Raw genomic sequence first — 19,243 nt, forward strand, 5'->3', positions numbered from 1 at the left:
TATTGTACTTTATTTAATTATAATGCTAGTAATAATTATTATTGCTATATACTGGTAGGGAATTATCAATTACACTAAATGATCTTTCTGCTCTTTCTACACCTTTTGTAATGAAAGTAGGGACCTCTCCTTTCTGTATCGCTACAGAATTTCATCCTGCTTTGAGAAATATAAACTTTCCGTAGATGGTTTCTTCTTTGGATCAGTTTCCATATTTTGTCACAATTCCACTCTCAGTTGCAAATTATATTCTGTGTGACAATTCCACACTCACATTGTAAATTATATTACAAATTTGGTTGTACGAGTATTAAGATAAAACTGAATTTAATTCAATGCACAGTACAATTTGTTATAACTATATTAATCAATCATAAATATAAAACGCCTGGACAAATTATAAACGCTGAACACAACTGCAGCCAAGGCCTACTCACCCACAGACGACAGATCATACGTAGACTGATAGACTACCAAATGACACATCTTTCACTCCTAACCCTACATTCTCCAGTCTTTCCTATTTTGTGCCTTCCTCTCTGTCTCCGTACATGATCCACTTACTTCACTACTTACTTACGGCTTTTAAGGCACCCGGAGGTTCATTGCCGCCCTCACATAAGCTCGCCATCGGTCTCTATCTTGAGCAAGATTAATCGAGTCTCTACAATCATATCCCACTTTCCTCAAATCCATTTTTACATTATCCTCCCATTTACGTCTAGACCTCCCCAAAGGTCTTTATCCCTCCGTCCTCCCAACTAACATTCTATATGCATTTCTGGATTCGCCCATGCGTGCTACATGTCCTGGCCATCGCAGTCGTCTGGATTTAATGTTCCTAATTATGTCAGGTGAAGAATACAATAAGTGCGTTGTGTGACTTTCTCCATTCTCCTGTAACTTCATCCCTCTTAGCCCCAAATATTTTCCTAAGCACCTTATTCTCAAACACCCTTAACCTCTGTTTCTCTCTCAAAGTGAGAGTCCAAGTTTCACAACCATACAGAAAAACCGATAATATAACTGTTTTATAAATTCAAACTTTCAGATTTTTTGACAACAGACTGGATGACAAAAGCTTCTCAACCAAATAATAACAGGCATTTTCCATATTTAGTCTTTGTTTAATTTCCCCCAGAGTGTCATTTATATTTGTTACTGTTGCTCCAAGATATTTGAATTTTTCCACCTCTTCGAAGAATAAATCTCCAATTTTTATGTTTCCATTTTGTACAATATTCTCGTCACGAGACATAAACATATACTTTGTCTTTTCGGGATTTACTTCCAAACCTATCTCTTTACTTGCTTCAAGTAAAATTTCCGTGTTTTCCCTAATTGTTTGTGGATTTTCTCCTAACATATTCACTCCATTCGCATAGACAAGAAGCTGATGTAACTCGTTCAATTCCAAACCCTGTTTGTTATCCTGGACTTTCCTAATGGTATATTCTAGAGCGAAGTTAAAAAGTAAAGGTGATAGTGCATCTCCTTGCTTTAGCCCGCAGTGAATTGGAGAAGCATCCGACAGAAACTGGCCTATACGGACTCTGCTGTACGTTTCACTGAACACATTTTAATTGTTGTTGTTTAATCAACTTTCCGAAGACAGATCTTACCCTCACAAGTGATACGAAGAATGCACCGCTTATGAGACAACTAGGCCAGTAGGTAATGGGGTAAAGTAGACAGTTCCTCTCCCCCCCTTCTATAAAATCTTTTAATAATACTTTGTATAATACTTTGATCCTGAATCATTTTCAAAGTTATATTTAAAACTATGAATGTAACTGTTATTATCATGCAATACTTTAACGTTAACGTGTAGAACATATTTTTTCAGAGAATATTACCCAAAATTATCAATGTACAATTTATACTTATCCACTAAAATGAACGAAGCACAGATCGAATTCAAAACCTCACGCAGGAAGCAGCGGAGTGTGGATGCTGTGTACCATGATCCTCGGTAATGTAGGGCACAACCGCACGTGTCATCTAATATATAAAACATTTAAAATGGGACACATAATTTATTAATATCCAACGTACAGTACAGAATAAGATACAACTTTGATATCCTCTCATACCACACACGGGAAAGTTATATAATTAATGGCTAACAGTTCTGTGTAGTACACAACATTCCATGCTGAATAATTAGCAAAGTAAAATATTTAGCATGACCTGTGGCCTGTGGGCCATCCAAAGCCCCGACCTCCACTCCACTGTGTACGAGTCCTTATATGATCGATCACTATGGTCTACAATAACTAATACGTATCTCAATCATAATGATCTCATACAATATCAGATGAAACTATAAAGTAATTACATAACTAAAATACGTTATTTGGTTTAGGGAACATTCGTGTTTGGTAGAAGGATAAATATCATTTAACATGTTACTTAATTGTAATTGTATTTAAATAATTAAAATACGATCATTTTGATCCAGAAAGCACTCATTTGGTTCAAGGAAAAGTCCTTTAACATGTTTCTTAATTGTTATATGCAAATAATTAAAATAAGATTATTTGGTTCAGGGAACATTCGTTTTTGGTGCAAAAACATCTATGTTCATGTCGCATGTTTAGAATGTGTGCGTATACCAGTAGACCGTTTTTACTCTTGTTGAGTTCCTATTTCTATCGTGTGTTGTGATTCTCTTTCCATGCTGTCAGTACGACCTAAGGCTGCAGATTAAGACAAAATAGAACAAACATGAGGCAAGTGGCATTCCTAGTAAATATTTATCTTGCACTTATCTGTCCGGACTCGTACCTAGGTCCGCCGTTTAAGTAGTTAGAAACGCTTTCGCTGAAGTCATAGTGGAAGATATAATTATATCAATTGCGTATAAGCTCTGTAGTTGAAGGCCCTCGTAAAATGGAGAAAAACTCACTAGCTACCTTAGTTGCTTATGCTAAGTACTTCTCTTGATATCTTCAGTTGTACGAGTAGTGAAATGAATTACAATCTGTGAATATAATTTTTAATTAGATGAAATGAACCGTTCAGAGCAGAAGTGGTGTAAGTCAAAAATGGATAATGAGGATTAAAGTAAACATTCTGTAAAATACAACGCAAAGAAGCAATTAATATTCAATTTATTTAAACTATTAGTAGTCAGTGAATAGCACGAAGGACATATTAATTGTTACTTCGCGCTATATTCTACAGAATTTTTACTTTAAACCTCATTAACCAATTTTGACTTACACCACTTTTGCTCTGAACGGCTCAAGTATACATAGGCTTAATAAATTGTAGATAAGTAGGATAACTACATAGGGTAAAGGTTAGTAATGCCACAGTCTCGTATATACAGTCACGAAGCTCAATACGTTGGGAATATGCGTCCACAGATAGTTGCTAATCACTTGGATCTCTACTACCACCTCAACACAGACAATGCGAAATAGTACCGGCACAGTCTATTGTTCCTAGTACCCTCAACAACTCAAGCTTCGTGACTGTAAATACTAGACTGTGGCAATACTGTGATACGAGTAATATTGTGATAGTTGTTTTTGAGAATTCATTACAATTTTACTGAGCGAGAGAAGAACCGATTTTGTATAGCAACTTGTCCACGAACATTTCCTTAATACGTTGACGCAAAAAATCGATTTTCCTCTCGCTCAATAAAATTGTAATAAATTCTGAAAAAGAATTATCATAATATTACTCGTATCACAGTATTACCAACCTTTAACCTATTTGTGTTTCTCTCCCGAATTTACTGTAAAATAAATAACAATAATCTAACAAATGAACTCCAGACTGTATAGTGACTTGATTACTTATTATCGTAGTGCTGTTCAAGTATAAGAAATGTATTACATTTACGAGCGCAAGATTGGTGACATATCTTTCTTCCCATTTTGTGAAGTCTTTGTACATGTGATTCTTGAAGCATTACTTATTTAAGGCAAGTGTGCTGTCATCTGTTCTTTTCTCAACACACAATTCTTATCAAAATCTAAAATCGATAACAATTTTTTTATTAATGCTACTGTAAGCAAAAAAATGTAATATTTTCCTTATCAGTATATTTTGCACTATGAAGATTGCAAATAAATTGTCCATTTGCAGAAATTCATTCATAGTTTTATGCCCAAGGACAGGTCCTTCTCTGCAAACTCAATATTCTCCTATCTTCCCTCTTTTCCACCTTCCTCTTAGACTCCGCATACGATCCACATAGCTTCTTGTGCTGCGGAATTTCCTCTGGTTCACCATTCCTTCCAGTGCAGCTATCAGTAGCAGTGGCGGTGTGTCAATAAGAGCACAAGAGCACGTGAACATCTTGTTTCCATTAAGGTACGACTAGTTTTATTATTTAATACCGTATTGGCGTAGTATAATATCAGGATCAGTATTTCAAACTTCCCGCATCTTGCATAAACTTCTTATGTAAACTTGACAACATCCGTTCACGTATAAGCCGTGCTCTTTTCAAGAAGGTTACAGAAATTTCACGCATGCGCGGGAGAAAATTGTCTTTCGCTGGCCGCTTATAACTCGTCAAGAGCACAAAGCATTAAGTGAACAGTGAATCTATACTACAGATGTCAGGTGCATCGATGCCTATCGTTTACGTGCTATATCTCGAGGAGAAAATTTAATAAGTCTGTATTTTAGCCTGCAGGTGTCAGCATCTCACTGTCGGAACGTTTACTTTGTGTGGATGTGTGTACAGTGCTGCTACGAGAGTGTAGTTTGTGAATTACTATACTTCTGTGTCGGCATATAGCATAGTTCGGCTTTCAAAGACGTGCTGGCTGAATGTGATGGTGGTATGAATTTAAATATCTGTATGGTGGTGTATATTATTTAAGAATAATATTTACTGGCACGTATTTATACAGGGACATCACTTTATTTTTACCAACATTTTTAACAGTAACCTGGCTATACTCGGAAACACTGTTACCCCTCTTCCATTACAGGAGTTTGATGTTACTAGTGCAATATGTAAACAAATCATTTTACTAGGTATAGGAGGAGAGAAAAGTAGTGTATCCATTTATGTTGTAGGGAAATACGATATTACGATTTTCAGTTTGATCATCACTTTTACGAAATTTATCAAAATATAGTAGAGTAGTAACTTTTTTTTTTCAAAAACTCAACTTTTCAGGCGGCTATGTTCGTTATGTAATGTCTACTTTATTTAGCATATTAATTATTGATGTTAACATACAATATAGAGAGTGCATTTAAATTGAGGGGGGTCATAAGTAAAGGGCTGTAAGTGCACTTAAGTTACTTTTGAGAAAATGGGGTTCAAATATTTAAGCTTTCGTAAAATCGGTGAAATTTTTATTTAAATTTTAATGTCTGATGCAATTAAAATATCCCTTTGTCACTAAAATTTTAGATACTTTTTCTTACATTGGATGCACTTAACTCATGTTATTACAAATGTCATTAGCATTCCTTTGCTTCTAGCCACCTCAATTCTAAAAAAGCTAATCTGAATTTTTAAACATTTGCTGAAAATGGTTGCCGTTCATTACAATGCAGGCTTCAATTCAGTACGCATATTATTAAAAACATTTTGAAGCATATTCTATGAAATTGAATTTATCGTTTCTTGACTATAATTTTTTAGTACGATATTATTAATATAGGTTATTTCTTCTATAGAAAACACAACCATATTTATGAAACACACTATACACTGCAGTGTTTACTTCACTGCTTGAAGACTTCGAATGCAACAGCGGCCGTAAGTTTGTGTGTCTGACGGGAGCAAGGACATTAGTGAAGGGGTGGGAGTGAAGTACATTCAGAAATGCAGGTACAATAAAAATGCAAGTAAAAATAAAATGATGTCCCTGTAGTAATCAATCTATGCGAATGGAATTACAGTACTGGTGTAGGCTATAGTGTATCAGTGTGTTGTGAATGAAAATATGTATTTTACTGAACACACGCTTTTGTAAATTGTTTTATGTATTAATTTTTAACAAACGTAAACAATGAACACTGTTCAAGTAATTTTGAAGAGTAAAAAACTGGATAAACTGGCTTTCCTTGGAAAACTGGAAATAAAAAGACTAGATTTCATTATTATTATTATTATTATTATTATTATTATTATTATTATTATTATTATTTATTATTATTATTATCATCATCATCATCATCATCATCATCATTATTATTATATGTTGTTTTGAATTTATATAGGTTTTTTTTTCGACAGTGAAACATTGGAATCATGACATTTCATATTAGGCTAAAAACGTACATTTCAAGTTCTCTTCGATTTTGGAACACAAAATTGTGAACACGCATAATATTTTATCACGAGCCGTCACTGATCAGTAGGCAGTTTCTTCTTAGCTAGTGACCCAGCAAGTTTGTTTTTCTTTTCCTGTTGAGTTTCAGCATTATTCTCTCTTTACCCACCCTTTCTAGAACAGCTTTATTATTTTGCCTGCCCATTTCACATGTTCCACAGTAAAATGTAATATTTTGTTATTTTATATTATTTAATGGCGAGGAGAAGCCGAGTTTATCTTAATTTTGTTATTGTACACTAGGAAATAATATTATAACGAAGAATTCTTCGTTAGTCTTTTTCTACTTTTTCCTGGAGAGGAAAAAATGAATCTAAGTTTCAAAGTTAATGGAGTAGGATGTGTTTCCATTAGCGTGGATTCGATTGCGGGTTAGGCCCTTGTTGTAAGAATGGAGGCGTAATTGTATAAGAGCGCCGTACCATACTCCGGCAAGACGCGCCATCCCGGCCGACGCGTCTCAAAACCTAACCTTTCACAAGCCGTCCAGAAATCAAGTGCGTGACTAAAACTTGTGCAATCTAGACCGAGTGATCCAACGTCAGAGATCTTGATGGGCCTTTCCTGTGTAGACTACTAAGGGATTTGAACAAGAACTTCAATTCTCATGAGACCTTCGACTTCATTATTTACTTTTCTTTCTTTTTCCCCCTTGCATCTCTCAACCAATTCAGTTCTTCAGGACCAGAATTAATAATATCTGGCTTGAAACTCCTCATATTTTGTATGAAAATTATTAATTAAAACAAACAGTAATATTACTTTGACTGTTACACTTTTACTACGTCATACTACTTTTGACCAATACAACCATACGAAAGGATCTGTTTCAACCAGTCATGGCTGTTTATCACTTTGCTAGCATTTGTTTGTTTTGATCACTTCCCTAACATTTGTTTCTTTGTTTGCCAACATTTCAAAATGAAAATTCTTTACGGTACCACAAAAAATACTTTGCGATCGTCATTTACTTACCGCATAGATAGTAAACTGAAAATGGCGGCTCCGTTAAAACGTTTTGGTGAAGCTAATATTAGTGAAATACAATTTCAGTAAGTCAATATTTTATTGTAATATAGTACTTTACTTCATCTAATCTTTATATACTTTCTTCTAATAGTGTAATAGTCAATTAAATCCCACTCGAGTTTTGATTTTCTCTAGATATATCAAAATCTCTCTCTCTCTCTCTGATTCTGTGTTGTACGGAGGAGGGATCCGAAGGCTTACACTGAAACCTGAGGCTTATTGTGCTTACCACTCCTATTCTGTGAATGATGGGTAGCCGAACGGCCGCGTTCTTGTACAAGTACAGCACGCCGCACCGTGAACTTAACCCGGGCTATGGTATGGATGATGCTGATATGTGAATTAATGATGGCGAAATGAGTTCGAGATTCAACGTCGAAAGTTACCCAGAAATTCTGCTTCAATTGTTTGAGAGGAAATCACGGTAAAAAAACCCATTCAGGTAACTTGTCCCAACCACGATTCGAACTCACGATCTGGTAGACGTCGTGAATCATTTGTGTGAAGTCATCAGCTGTGTAGGCTGAAATCCGATTACGTGCCACCAGAGTACACTTGGGCATTGGGGGGAAGTGGAAGGGAAGACAAATCACCCTGCCCATGTCCTTTTGGCTTGCATCGCCTTAGAAACAAGACAAACACACAGTAAGGCACTGTGCAATAGTGGTGGATTTTAGGTGACTAGTGAAAGCCGAAAATTCGTAAAAGCCATAAAGTATGTCTTATACAATCCGTCACTGAGCAATGCTTACTTTCCTGTCTGTTCGTATCAGACTAAAACATTACTATATCAGCCGGGGAAGGTGGAGTGGGAAGTAAGGGGCAGTCTGCAGTGATTTGATTGAGGTATTAGTGCCCAGGCCTATACTAGAGTGACATTCCACCCATCGCACTGAAAAAATACTGTCTCCTCAGTCACAATACATCACGCCGCACCGCACCGTTTTGGAATTAGAATTAGGCTATTTATTACGGTGAAGTTAACAGCGTGTGGGAAAATATCAGACATAGTATCAAAATTGCAGCTGAGCAGAGCATAGGTTATTATGAAACTAAGAAAAAGAAACCGTGGTTTGATGATTGTTGCATTGCAGTAGAAAGAAGGAAACAGGCAAAATTGAAATTCTTACAGGATCCAGTTGAGGAGAAGAGAGATAATTATTTCAATGAAAGACGGGAAGCAAGTCGTACACTTAGGAATAAAAAGAGAGGTTACTTGAAGGAAAAACTGAATGAGGTAGAAACAAATAGTAAGAATAAAAACATTCGAGATTTATATAAGGGTATAAAGGAATTTAAGAACGGATATCAGCCAAGGGTAAACGTGATCAAGGATGAGAATGGTGACTTGCTTGCAGACTCTCCATCAGTCCTAAACAGATGGAAAAACTATTTTGCGCAACTACTAAATGTACATAGGCCAGATAGAAATGATCGGGACGAAATTCAAATACAAACTGCTGAGCCATTTATACCCGAACCCACGTTTTTAGAAGTCGAAATTGCGATAGAAAATCTGAAAAAGTACAAGTCTCCAGGTATCGATCAAATTCCAGCAGAATTAATACAAGAGGGTGGAAGTGCATTATATAGCGAAATTTATAAACTTGTACTTGCTATTTGGGAAAAGGAAATTGTACCAGAACAATGGAAGGAGTCCATAATTGTACCTATTTTTAAGAAGGGGGACAAAACCAACTGTGGTAACTTTCGAGGAATATCACTTTTGTTGACGTCGTACAAAATTTTGTCCAATATTCTTTTGAGAAGATTAGCTCCGTACGTAGATGAAATTATTGGGGATCATCAATGCGGTTTTAGGCGTAATAGATCGACTATTGATCAGATTTTTTGTATTCGACAGATAATGGAGAAAAATTGGGAGTATAAGGGTACAGTACATCAGTTATTCATAGATTTAAAAAAGGCATATGACTCGGTTAAGAGGGAAGTATTATATGATATTCTTATTGAATTTGGTATTCCCAAGAATCTAGCTCGATTAATTAAAACGTGTCTCAGTGAAACATACAGCAGAGTCCGTATAGGTCAGTTTCTATCTGATGCTTTTCCAATTTACTGCGGGCTAAATCAGGGAGATGCACTATCACATTTACTTTTTAACTTCGCTTTAGAATATGCCATTAGGAAAGTTCAGGATAACAGGCAGGGTTTGGAATTGAACGGGTTACATCAGCTTCTTGTCTATGCAGATGACGTGAATATGTTAGGAGAAAATACACAAACGATTAGGGAAAACACGGGAATTTTACTGGAAGCGAGTAAAGCGATCGGTTTGGAAGTAAATCCTGAAAAGACAAAGTATATGATTATGTCTCGTGACCAGAATATTGTACGAAATGGAAATATAAATATTTGGAGATTTATCCTTCGAAGAGGTGGAAAAATTCAAATATCTTGGAGCAACAGTAACAAATATAAATTACACTCGGGAGGAAATTAAACGCAGAATAAATATGGAAAATGCGTGCTATTATTCGGTTCAGAAGCTTTTATCATCTAGTCTACTGTCAAAAAATCTGAAAGTTAGAATTTATAAAACAGTTATATTACCGGTTGTTCTGTATGGTTGTGAAACTTGGACTCTCACTCTGAGAGAGGAACATAGGTTAAGGGTGTTTGAGAATAAGGAGGTGCTTAGGAAAATATTTGGGGCTAAGCGGGATGAAGTTATAGGAGAATGGAGAAAGTTACACAACGCAGAACTGCACGCATTGTATTCTTCACCTGACATAATTAGGAACATTAAATGCAAACGTTTGAGATGGGCAGGTCATGTAGCACGTATGGGCGAATCCAGAAATGCATATAGAGTGTTAGTTGGGAGACCGGAGGGGAAAAGACCTTTGGGGAGGCCGAGACGTAGATGGGAAGATAATATTAAAATGGATTTGAGGGAGGTGGGATATGATGATAGAGACTGAATTAATCTTGCACAGGATAGGGACCGATGGCGGGCTTATGTAAGGGCGGCAATGAGCCTTCGGGTTCCTTAAAAGCCATTTGTAAGTAAGTAAGAAGTTAAGGTCACCAGGCCTTCTCTTTCACTTCACTATGAATCAGTCTAAGAAGCAAGGTATAATTCGTTAAATCCATTGAAATTATATGCTATTTTAGGAGAAAAAATTCGCTCTGGCCTGAGGATCAAACCCAAGTCTTCAGCTCTATACGATGAATGCTCTTATCAACTAAACTATGCCGGGAATCAACCATAGTACCGACTCGAATTCTCCTATGCTCCCCTTTGGTCTTACTCCACGTTTTTATGATATTATGTCTTATGCTTGTACATCTTTAGATGTCACTACACAGGTGCGCATTTATACAGGGTGAACCGCAAGCATTGTCATTAATATCAGGGGGTTATGTTTTGAGATATTTCAAACAAAAGAGTTAAACACAATTTTGCTAAATTTTGCTTCCTTTTCAAGATAAAAATTGTTTTATATGAAATATTTCATAGTGTGTTTTGGGAAAGCCATTGATTGAATCCCCATATGCTCGGTGAATTTAAGAGAGCAGTGTATTATGGTAATAAACGATTGAAAGAATTTTAATTTTGTTCTTTAAATGTACAGTAATTTTATCCGAACAAATGTGACATTTAAAAATTCCTTTGCAGAACGAGAAGTTACATTTGTTCGGATCAAATTTCTGAACATCTAAAAGAAAAAATTAAAATTCTGTCAATCATGTATTATCATAATACACTGATCTCTGAAACTGACTGAGCATATTGGGAATTAAATCAATGGATTTCCCAAAATACGCTACGAAATCTTTCATATAAAACATTTTTTTTCTCGAAAAGGAAGCAAAAACGAGCAAAATTGTATTAAACTTTCTTACATGAAATATCTCAAAGAATAACCCCGTGACATTAATGACATTACTTACGGTTCACCGTGTATATTAAATGACTTTGATGGCCGGGGTATTCCAACAGTTTATGTACTGTTTTACGTATGGCTGACAACTTATACAGGGACGTCATTTTATTTTTACTTCAATTTTTATTGTACTTCAGTTTCTGAATGCACTCGTTCTACTAATGACGTTCCAACTGTCCTCCACACAGAACCAAGGCCGCATATAGTAAACAGTACTGAGTTAGTGAGTATAGTACGTTCCAGAAAAATGTTCGCGTTTTTCAGTGAGGAAAGAGTTTTCAATATTGAATCATATTTTCGCACAGGTACTGTCGTCCGTTTGTCTACGTGGAATCCCAATTTCCCCCACCTGCTTCTGCTCGCCCCTCTGTAAAGGCTAGTTGCTGGGCTGTTTTAGCTCTTTACTGAAAACTTTAATTTCTGTTAGGAATTGAACGTCTACGTAATATTATACAACTGTTTAAAATAACTTAAATAAAAGGGTCTCGTTAAGTAATTGTCAAGTGATTTCCTCCCTTTCTACGTTCCTGCGACATAACCTCTTGGGCGGACAGTAGACAGCATGTCTGAGTAATTTTATCTGTGCGGGTCGGGCAGAAGTGAAGATTGAATTTACAGTACATAAGGTACTCTTTTATAGAGTAGGTAAAGAATTATTTCAACATGAGTTACTGGTACGAAGGACGAAACTGGTAATTGGAATTAGATGCAATAGTCTATAGTGAGATAATATGCACAGAAGAACTGAAGCCTGTATCGAAATGAACGGCCACCATTTTAAAAATGTGTTTAAATATCCATATTATAATTATTTTTCAATTTAACTTCATTCTCTAAATTGTACGCTAATGTGCTGTACACAGTATAATATACACTGCATAATGAATACGTCCGAATGGATAACTCAGTTCGTGAGTAAAAACACTTATTGTTAATACTGTACTGTATTTTGATTAAACAAAAACCTAATGAAAATTATCAAACTCAAAATTGTGACACTTTCTAGTTTACGTAAATGGATGAACTACTTTTCTTTCCTCCTATACCTAGTAAAGTGATTTGTTTGTATTTTACGCCAGTATCATCGAACTCCAGTCATGGAAGGGGGTAGCAAACGGCGTTTCCGGTTCTCAACCGTTAATCCAAAGGTATAGCCAGGTTAATATTAAAAATGTTAGTAAAAATAAAATGATGCCGCTGTATGTCATGATAACATACAAAGAAATGAGTAGGAATAAAAATATCATATAACTAACAAAATATTGAAATAATGAATATTAAAATAGAGTGTGACAATGCAATGATATACAGCGGTCATCTTGAAAACTATTACTCTACCAATTGAGTTACAAGGCTGCCTTAGCATAGCTTATTTCGAAAGAAAATTGTGTTATAGATTTATGGCACGTAAAGAAATCACGTCCTCATGCAAAAACTTTAAGCGAAATTTGCCGGCCATTTGATGCCTAAGGTAACATAATACAGTAAGTCACTTTCAGTGAGCGTAAGTATGAGTGGCCTTGTCCCATCGTACCATACCAGAGAATCCAATCCCTTATACAAATGATTTTTTTTTTTCAGATGCAGGAATAGTTTCACAAAATTTGTATAGCCTTATATTCTTCTGAATTCTACAGAAGTGTAAACAAATCCCCAAATGTATTTGTTCTTAGTAACAAGGAAGGCTGATTCGCGAAATCAAGAAACTAGATTACATCCTTACTACTCGCGTTTGCAACACTATTGACAAACGGAGTTCGTGACTGTCGCTTATTTTGTTTCATTCTCCAAGGGGTGGGAAGAGGTGCGGAGAAACTGCATTATTTACACATCTGTCCGATTTCCCTGAGGAAGAATTTAAACGGACGGAGCTAGCGAGATTAGATTGGATTGAACTAGTAACAAGTGAAGATTTGTTCTCCTTTTATACTTCATTTCCTTTAAAGTTCAATTCTAAAACCATGAGCAGGCATTCTTTACATGAATAACAATGTTTATTAAAAACAATTTCATATTACGGGAAAAGTGTTGACTGCTTCAGCCTATATCGGTCGAAATAATATAATATAATATAATATAATATAATATAATATAATATAATATAATATAATATAATATAATACAGTATTCAAATGACTCATATAATGATAATACAAAAATGTGAAGTTTTGATAGTTCAGTCTTTGACTTATTTATTATAGCAAAATATCAAAAAAGTTCTTTTTCCTAATACATATTAGTGAAGGTTTTCGCCCTTATTATGGACATCATCAGACTAATAAGTAGGGCCTGAATATCTATATAAAAGTAAGTAAATCCATATTAAACATATTGCAATATGTTTAATATGGATTTACTTACTTTTATATAGATGTCTACTTATTAGTCTGATGATGCCCATAATAAGGGCGAAAACCTTCACTAATAAGTATTACTTACTGGCTTTTAAGGAACCCGGAGGTTCATTGCCGCCCTCACATAAGCCCGCCATAGGTCCCTATCCTGAACAAGATTAATCCAGTCTCTATCATCATATCCCAACTCCCTCAAATCCATTTTAATATTATCTTCCCATCTACGTTTCGGTCTCCCCAAAAGGTCTTTTTCCCTCCGGCCTCCCAACTAACATTCTATATGTATTTCTGGATTCGCCCATACGTGCTACATGCCCTGCCCATCTCAAACGTCTGGATTTAATGTTCCTAATTATGTCAGGTGAGGAATACAGTGCGTGCAGTTCTGTGTTGTGTAACTTTCTCCATTCTCCTGTAACTTCATCCCTCTTAGTTCCAAATATTTTTCTGAGCACATTATTCTCAAACACCCTTTACCTATGTTCATCTCTCAAAGTGAGAGTCCAAGTTTCACAACCATAAAGAACAACCGGTAATGTAATTGTTTTATAAATTCTAACTTTCAGATTTTTTGACAGCAGACTGGATGATAAAAGCTTCTCAACCGAATAATAACAGGCATTTCCCATAGTTATTCTGTGTTTAATTTCCTCCCGAGTATCATATCACTAATAAGTATTAGCAAAAATAACGTTTTTGATATTTTGCTATAATAAATAAGTCAAAGACTGAACTATCAAAGCTTCACATTTTTGTATTGTCATAATATAATATAATATAATATAATATAATATAATATAATATAATATAATATAATATAATATAATATAATATAATATAATATAATATAATATAATATAATATAATATAATATAATATAATATAATATAATACATACGGTAAAGGGTGGTAATATTATAATTTCATACAAGTCATAAACATATAATATTCATTTTATATACATCATCAGAATGTGAATGCATAGATTAAATTCATCCTATTACAATAAATATAACAAAAATCTGGGAACAAAGAACAATACAAAAGTATACAGTAATAAATTTTAATTATGAACACAAAAGTTTGTACTTCTCTAACAAAACAACATAGCCTAAATGATTTATGTTTTATTAGTAGAAACTTACAGCGAGGAAAACAGCTGATGGAGATAGTTTTATTAATGTGCTAACAATGTTACTATCTTCAAAATAGACTACTGTTCCGAAGGACTCATGCAACATAAAGATTACTGGGCCATTGGTGCTGGCGTCACGTTTAGAGGCCACTAGACTTTTATGGAATTTTATTTCAGTCATAGTCACTATCATTTCATGAAGTGGTTGGCAGACTACAGTCTTCGATAACCGATACATAACTGCAGTACCATTGCCACTGACCGTCATTTTCCAACGAGCCCAGTATAGTTAATATTAATTGTTTTGTGGATTGCAGTGCATTGCTTACGTTTTACGGATGATGCAATCTGTATTCCATGACAGACATTATTTGTACTTTTATTTAATGTAACCCGAAACGCTTAATATACTCGGTTGCAGTGTCAAAATGTAAGTCTATATAATCTCCATTACAGCAAGCTCTTTAACTTTATCTCCTTCTCTACTGCTAAATCACATTTTTAACTCTCCACTTGATATTTTAATACACGCCAACAATGATTCAAAAAATATATAATCAATACAGAAAGCATGTGACCCATTGCGCGAAAAGGGATCTAAAATCGTAAAAAGGAAATTTTACAGGATAACAAAGTAACGAATTTGCGGTGTAAAAACTGCATTTCTCTGTTTTGACATCTTGCGCTACCTGTAGGCTTTTTTACATACTGAACTAGGACGTAGTTTTACACAGTGCTTCTTAAATACCTAAATCTTTCTTATAGTTGCTAAGAAAACAAATGAAAAATTTAATTGCATTTTTCTCGAAAAGTACATAATGTAATATCAACATTCAATAAGTAATATATTAAAAACTATTGCACCTAGAACAATGCATTTTTTTAAATGCTCAGTATGTCATCCTCGTTTTGAAACCACAAGAAAAAAAATCAACTTTAGGTCCCATTTCCTGCAACTAGTCACAGTATGGATAATATGAAAACAAAAGAATGACCCATTTTAAATAATGATACAAATGTAATAATTTTCTTTGGAGAAAACTCTCTTACAATAAAAGTTATAAGAGAAGAGTTCAGAGACATAGTGAGCCAAGCGCCATTTATTAAAAACGGAGAAAGCAAGGGTTAAAGTTAAGTGGATAGTTAAATGAAGATTGACATATCATTTAGTTTTAATGTGTATACTTTATATTACTTGCTATATGTTTCCATTGTATTATGGTAATAACTTCATTTAACCCTTGTTTTCTACGGTTTTAGTAAATGGCGCTTGGCCCACTATGGTTCTGAACCTTTCAATTATCGAATTATATTTTTGTCAAGAGTAATTTATTTGCTTCAGATTGAAATGTGACCCACCGATTTGTTTCATGCTGATAATCTTTGTGAACACTCGTATCGCAAAGTAGGCTAATATATGTGTCTTTTTATCGATATGACAAAATCACCTATAAAAGTCACAGTTTATAACAAATACTTGAAAATTATAGTTTAAACTCAAGTCTAGTGGATCAATAATAATAATAATAATAATAATAATAATAATAATAATAATAATAATAATAATAATAATAATAATAATAATAATCATAATAATAATAATAATCATAATAATAATAATAATAATAATAATAATAATAATAATAATCCATGGTGCCACAGCCCTTAAAGGGCCCAGGCCGACCAGCCGGCTGCTGGCCTCACGTTCACATACCGAATCAGAGCTGGATGATCATCCAACCAGAATGGAAGTATCGTGTGGTCAGCACGATGATCCCCCTAGCCGTTATAGTTGGCTTTCGCAACGGATTTCGTTACCTATCGTAGCTTCCCAAGTGCATCACGATGTTGGGTGGGCACCGGTTCGATACACTGGCCGAAATATCATGAGAAAATGTATTCTCCCATGAAGACTTGAACCATCGCGCATTCAGTAACGCGAGTCCTAGGCAGGATGCCTTACACCACGACACCACGGCGCGGGAGCGAATGAATATGTGTAAAAAATCACGAGTAATATATTACTTGTCACAAAAATACTAAAGGAATGTAAGGTAAAGTACTACAGGCTATCCCATCAGTAAAATCTCAGAAATATTGTTTCTTCTTCTTTAGAAGTACTTCTGAAATCTGAGTGACGTCGTTAAGTAGAGAGGATGCAGTCGCAGTCACAGGGAATTTTCCCTCGAATTAAACCGGTTGCATCCAGAACGAACGCCGATTACACATAGTTGTGGGGGAAAGATAATTAAAAAATAATTCCAAAAGGCGTAGTAGACAAGCCGTGGACCACCGTGGACGTCAACAGACGAGCAGACAATTAATTTTTCTTTGACCTATGATTCCAGACTTCTGGGGAAACCTGCACAGTTGAAAATTTATAATTTCTCTATATGTAATAATTAGCTAACAACATACGAACTGTCTCTCTTACTTACAGTTTTCTGTATAATAGGCCTACTGCATCTATGATAGGTAATAATAGAATCTGAGAAAAGTTTTTCAAGTTTTATGTTCACCGCAGGGTGCGAATTAACAGGGGGATGGGGGGATTTCGCTCCCTGTTGGAAAGTTATCCCCGTGTCATAAATTCATATTATCATCCCTGTTAGGAATAATTTCTATCCCTCTCCCACAAAATATAATTTTATTGTTTTAATACGAGTATACTTTATAAAGTATAAAGTAAGCAAAGAAAATAATATTGATATATTATCATCACCGGCAAGCTGACTACAATCAATAACTTAGGAATTACACATCTTATCTTAAGCCTGCACATAGATGTAATTATTATTATTATGATCAAGATGCAAGACAAGCAACTCAGTGCGACCAAGCGTTGAGCTGTATCGAATGAGGATGATAATAACTTTATGTGTGGTATTCTCCATCTAGGATTCTATCCCTCCATAAAAAGTCTTAATTCGCACACTGGTTCACCGTAATGAAGTTATAAAAATCTGTGACAGTGGATCAATACTATAGATTCCGTTAATTTTTTTGTTACAGGAGTGTCCTGAGGGTGTGGTGCACGAAGACTCATTCAAGGATATTTACGCCAAGTTCTTCCCACACGGAAGTGAGTAGAAAACAAAATAAATCAGATACCGTACGAGTAATTTCGTTTTCTCTAATATTTTATTTGTATTCTCTTTTGAGGTATTCGTCGACCGTTATTTGAGTGCACTTAGTAGTCACGCGAGGTAGTTTTGTAACGTAATCTCATTCCACGATAAATTCCAGGCAATATAAACAAAATACAATCATTGGGATCAATAATTTAGCCAGTGCAGTGGGTCAAATGTCAAGTTGCACCTGTTAATTCTTCCCCTATGTCTCTGGTGCCATAATATTCCTGAAGTGTATGTAACTACAACACCAGCACCACTCCGATCACAGCGAACCAAATTATGGGCGATTTATTGAAACTTAAAGAAAGAATTGAAAATCGTACGAGGATATTGAATTTAAAATTCTATTGTTTTATTAAATAGTTAGTATAGGCCTATCGTTTTAGAAGATATTGGCAGTTTTATATTGTAGTAGGCCTATACATTTGAATATGACATTGCCTCTACTGATTCTATCATTATTATTACTATTGCTACAATTAAGCTGCTCTGATACTATTCTGTTACTACTGTCGTCACTAACACTACGAGCATTATTATTAATAGGCCTCCTGTGTTTGCTAGTATTAGTGGTAATTTGCTAATAGTACAACTACTACAGTATATTCAACCGCCACTGCCACTACTACTACTACTACTACTACTACTACTACTACTACTACTACTAATACTACTACTACTACTATTACTACTACTACTACTACTACTACATTCAATTGTAATAACGGTATTATACAAGGTGTCTACACAGAAATGCTCTATTTTTATTTTGCTCCTAATACCAAAGAAATAGAGATAAAGGAATTTTATTTGCAAATATAAGTCATATGAGGTATTCAGTTTGTATCAAAAAACATAATGTCCATGTTAGCTCCTGCGATGACACGAAGGATAGATAGGATTGGTACCAATGACTTCCACAATCCGTACATGGAGGAACTTGATCAGAGAAGACTGTCACAAGAACGACCTACCTAGACCTGCTGCAGCTGGAAGCCTTTCCCCAGGTTGTAGTTTCAACAAGATGGTGCTCCTCTCCACTGGTGTCGCTGGATGTGCGGAGCGCGTTTCCAGGGCGTTGGATAGGACGAGATGGACTTCTGAATTGGACTCCACGTTCTCCTGACATCAGGCTGCTGGATTTTTTTGTGCTATTTGAAGGACAGGGTTTACACCACTAAAGTGCGGGACCTTCGAGACCTCCGTGCCCGGATTGTGGAAGCCATTGGTACCATCTCTCGAGCATGTTGTAGCGGACCTGGACGGAAATCGAATACAAACTAGACATCCATCATGCCACCACAGGGGCTCACATGGAAGTTTTTGATTTTTGTTACAAACTTAATCTCTCATACGACTTATA

The 19,243-nt window shown here is 35.3% G+C and overlaps 1 protein-coding gene across 3 annotated transcripts in view; it reads left to right on the top strand.

Annotated features, from left to right (window-relative positions):
• Window positions 1-19,243, top strand: part of LOC138697948 (A-type potassium channel modulatory protein KCNIP1) — a 749,900-nt gene that overhangs the window by 538,705 nt on the left and 191,952 nt on the right. For all 3 annotated transcript variants that reach the window (XR_011331636.1, XM_069823561.1, XM_069823562.1), the window contains exon 2: window positions 17,759-17,828. Coding sequence is in view for 2 of the 3 variants with exons in the window: in XM_069823561.1 (XP_069679662.1) it covers window positions 17,759-17,828 (70 nt within the window). In the remaining variant the exon portion in view is untranslated. The remainder of the gene's footprint in view (window positions 1-17,758; window positions 17,829-19,243) is intronic.

This window comes from Periplaneta americana, chromosome 4 (assembly GCF_040183065.1).
Source record: "Periplaneta americana isolate PAMFEO1 chromosome 4, P.americana_PAMFEO1_priV1, whole genome shotgun sequence".
Lineage (NCBI taxonomy): Eukaryota > Metazoa > Arthropoda > Insecta > Blattodea > Blattidae > Periplaneta > Periplaneta americana.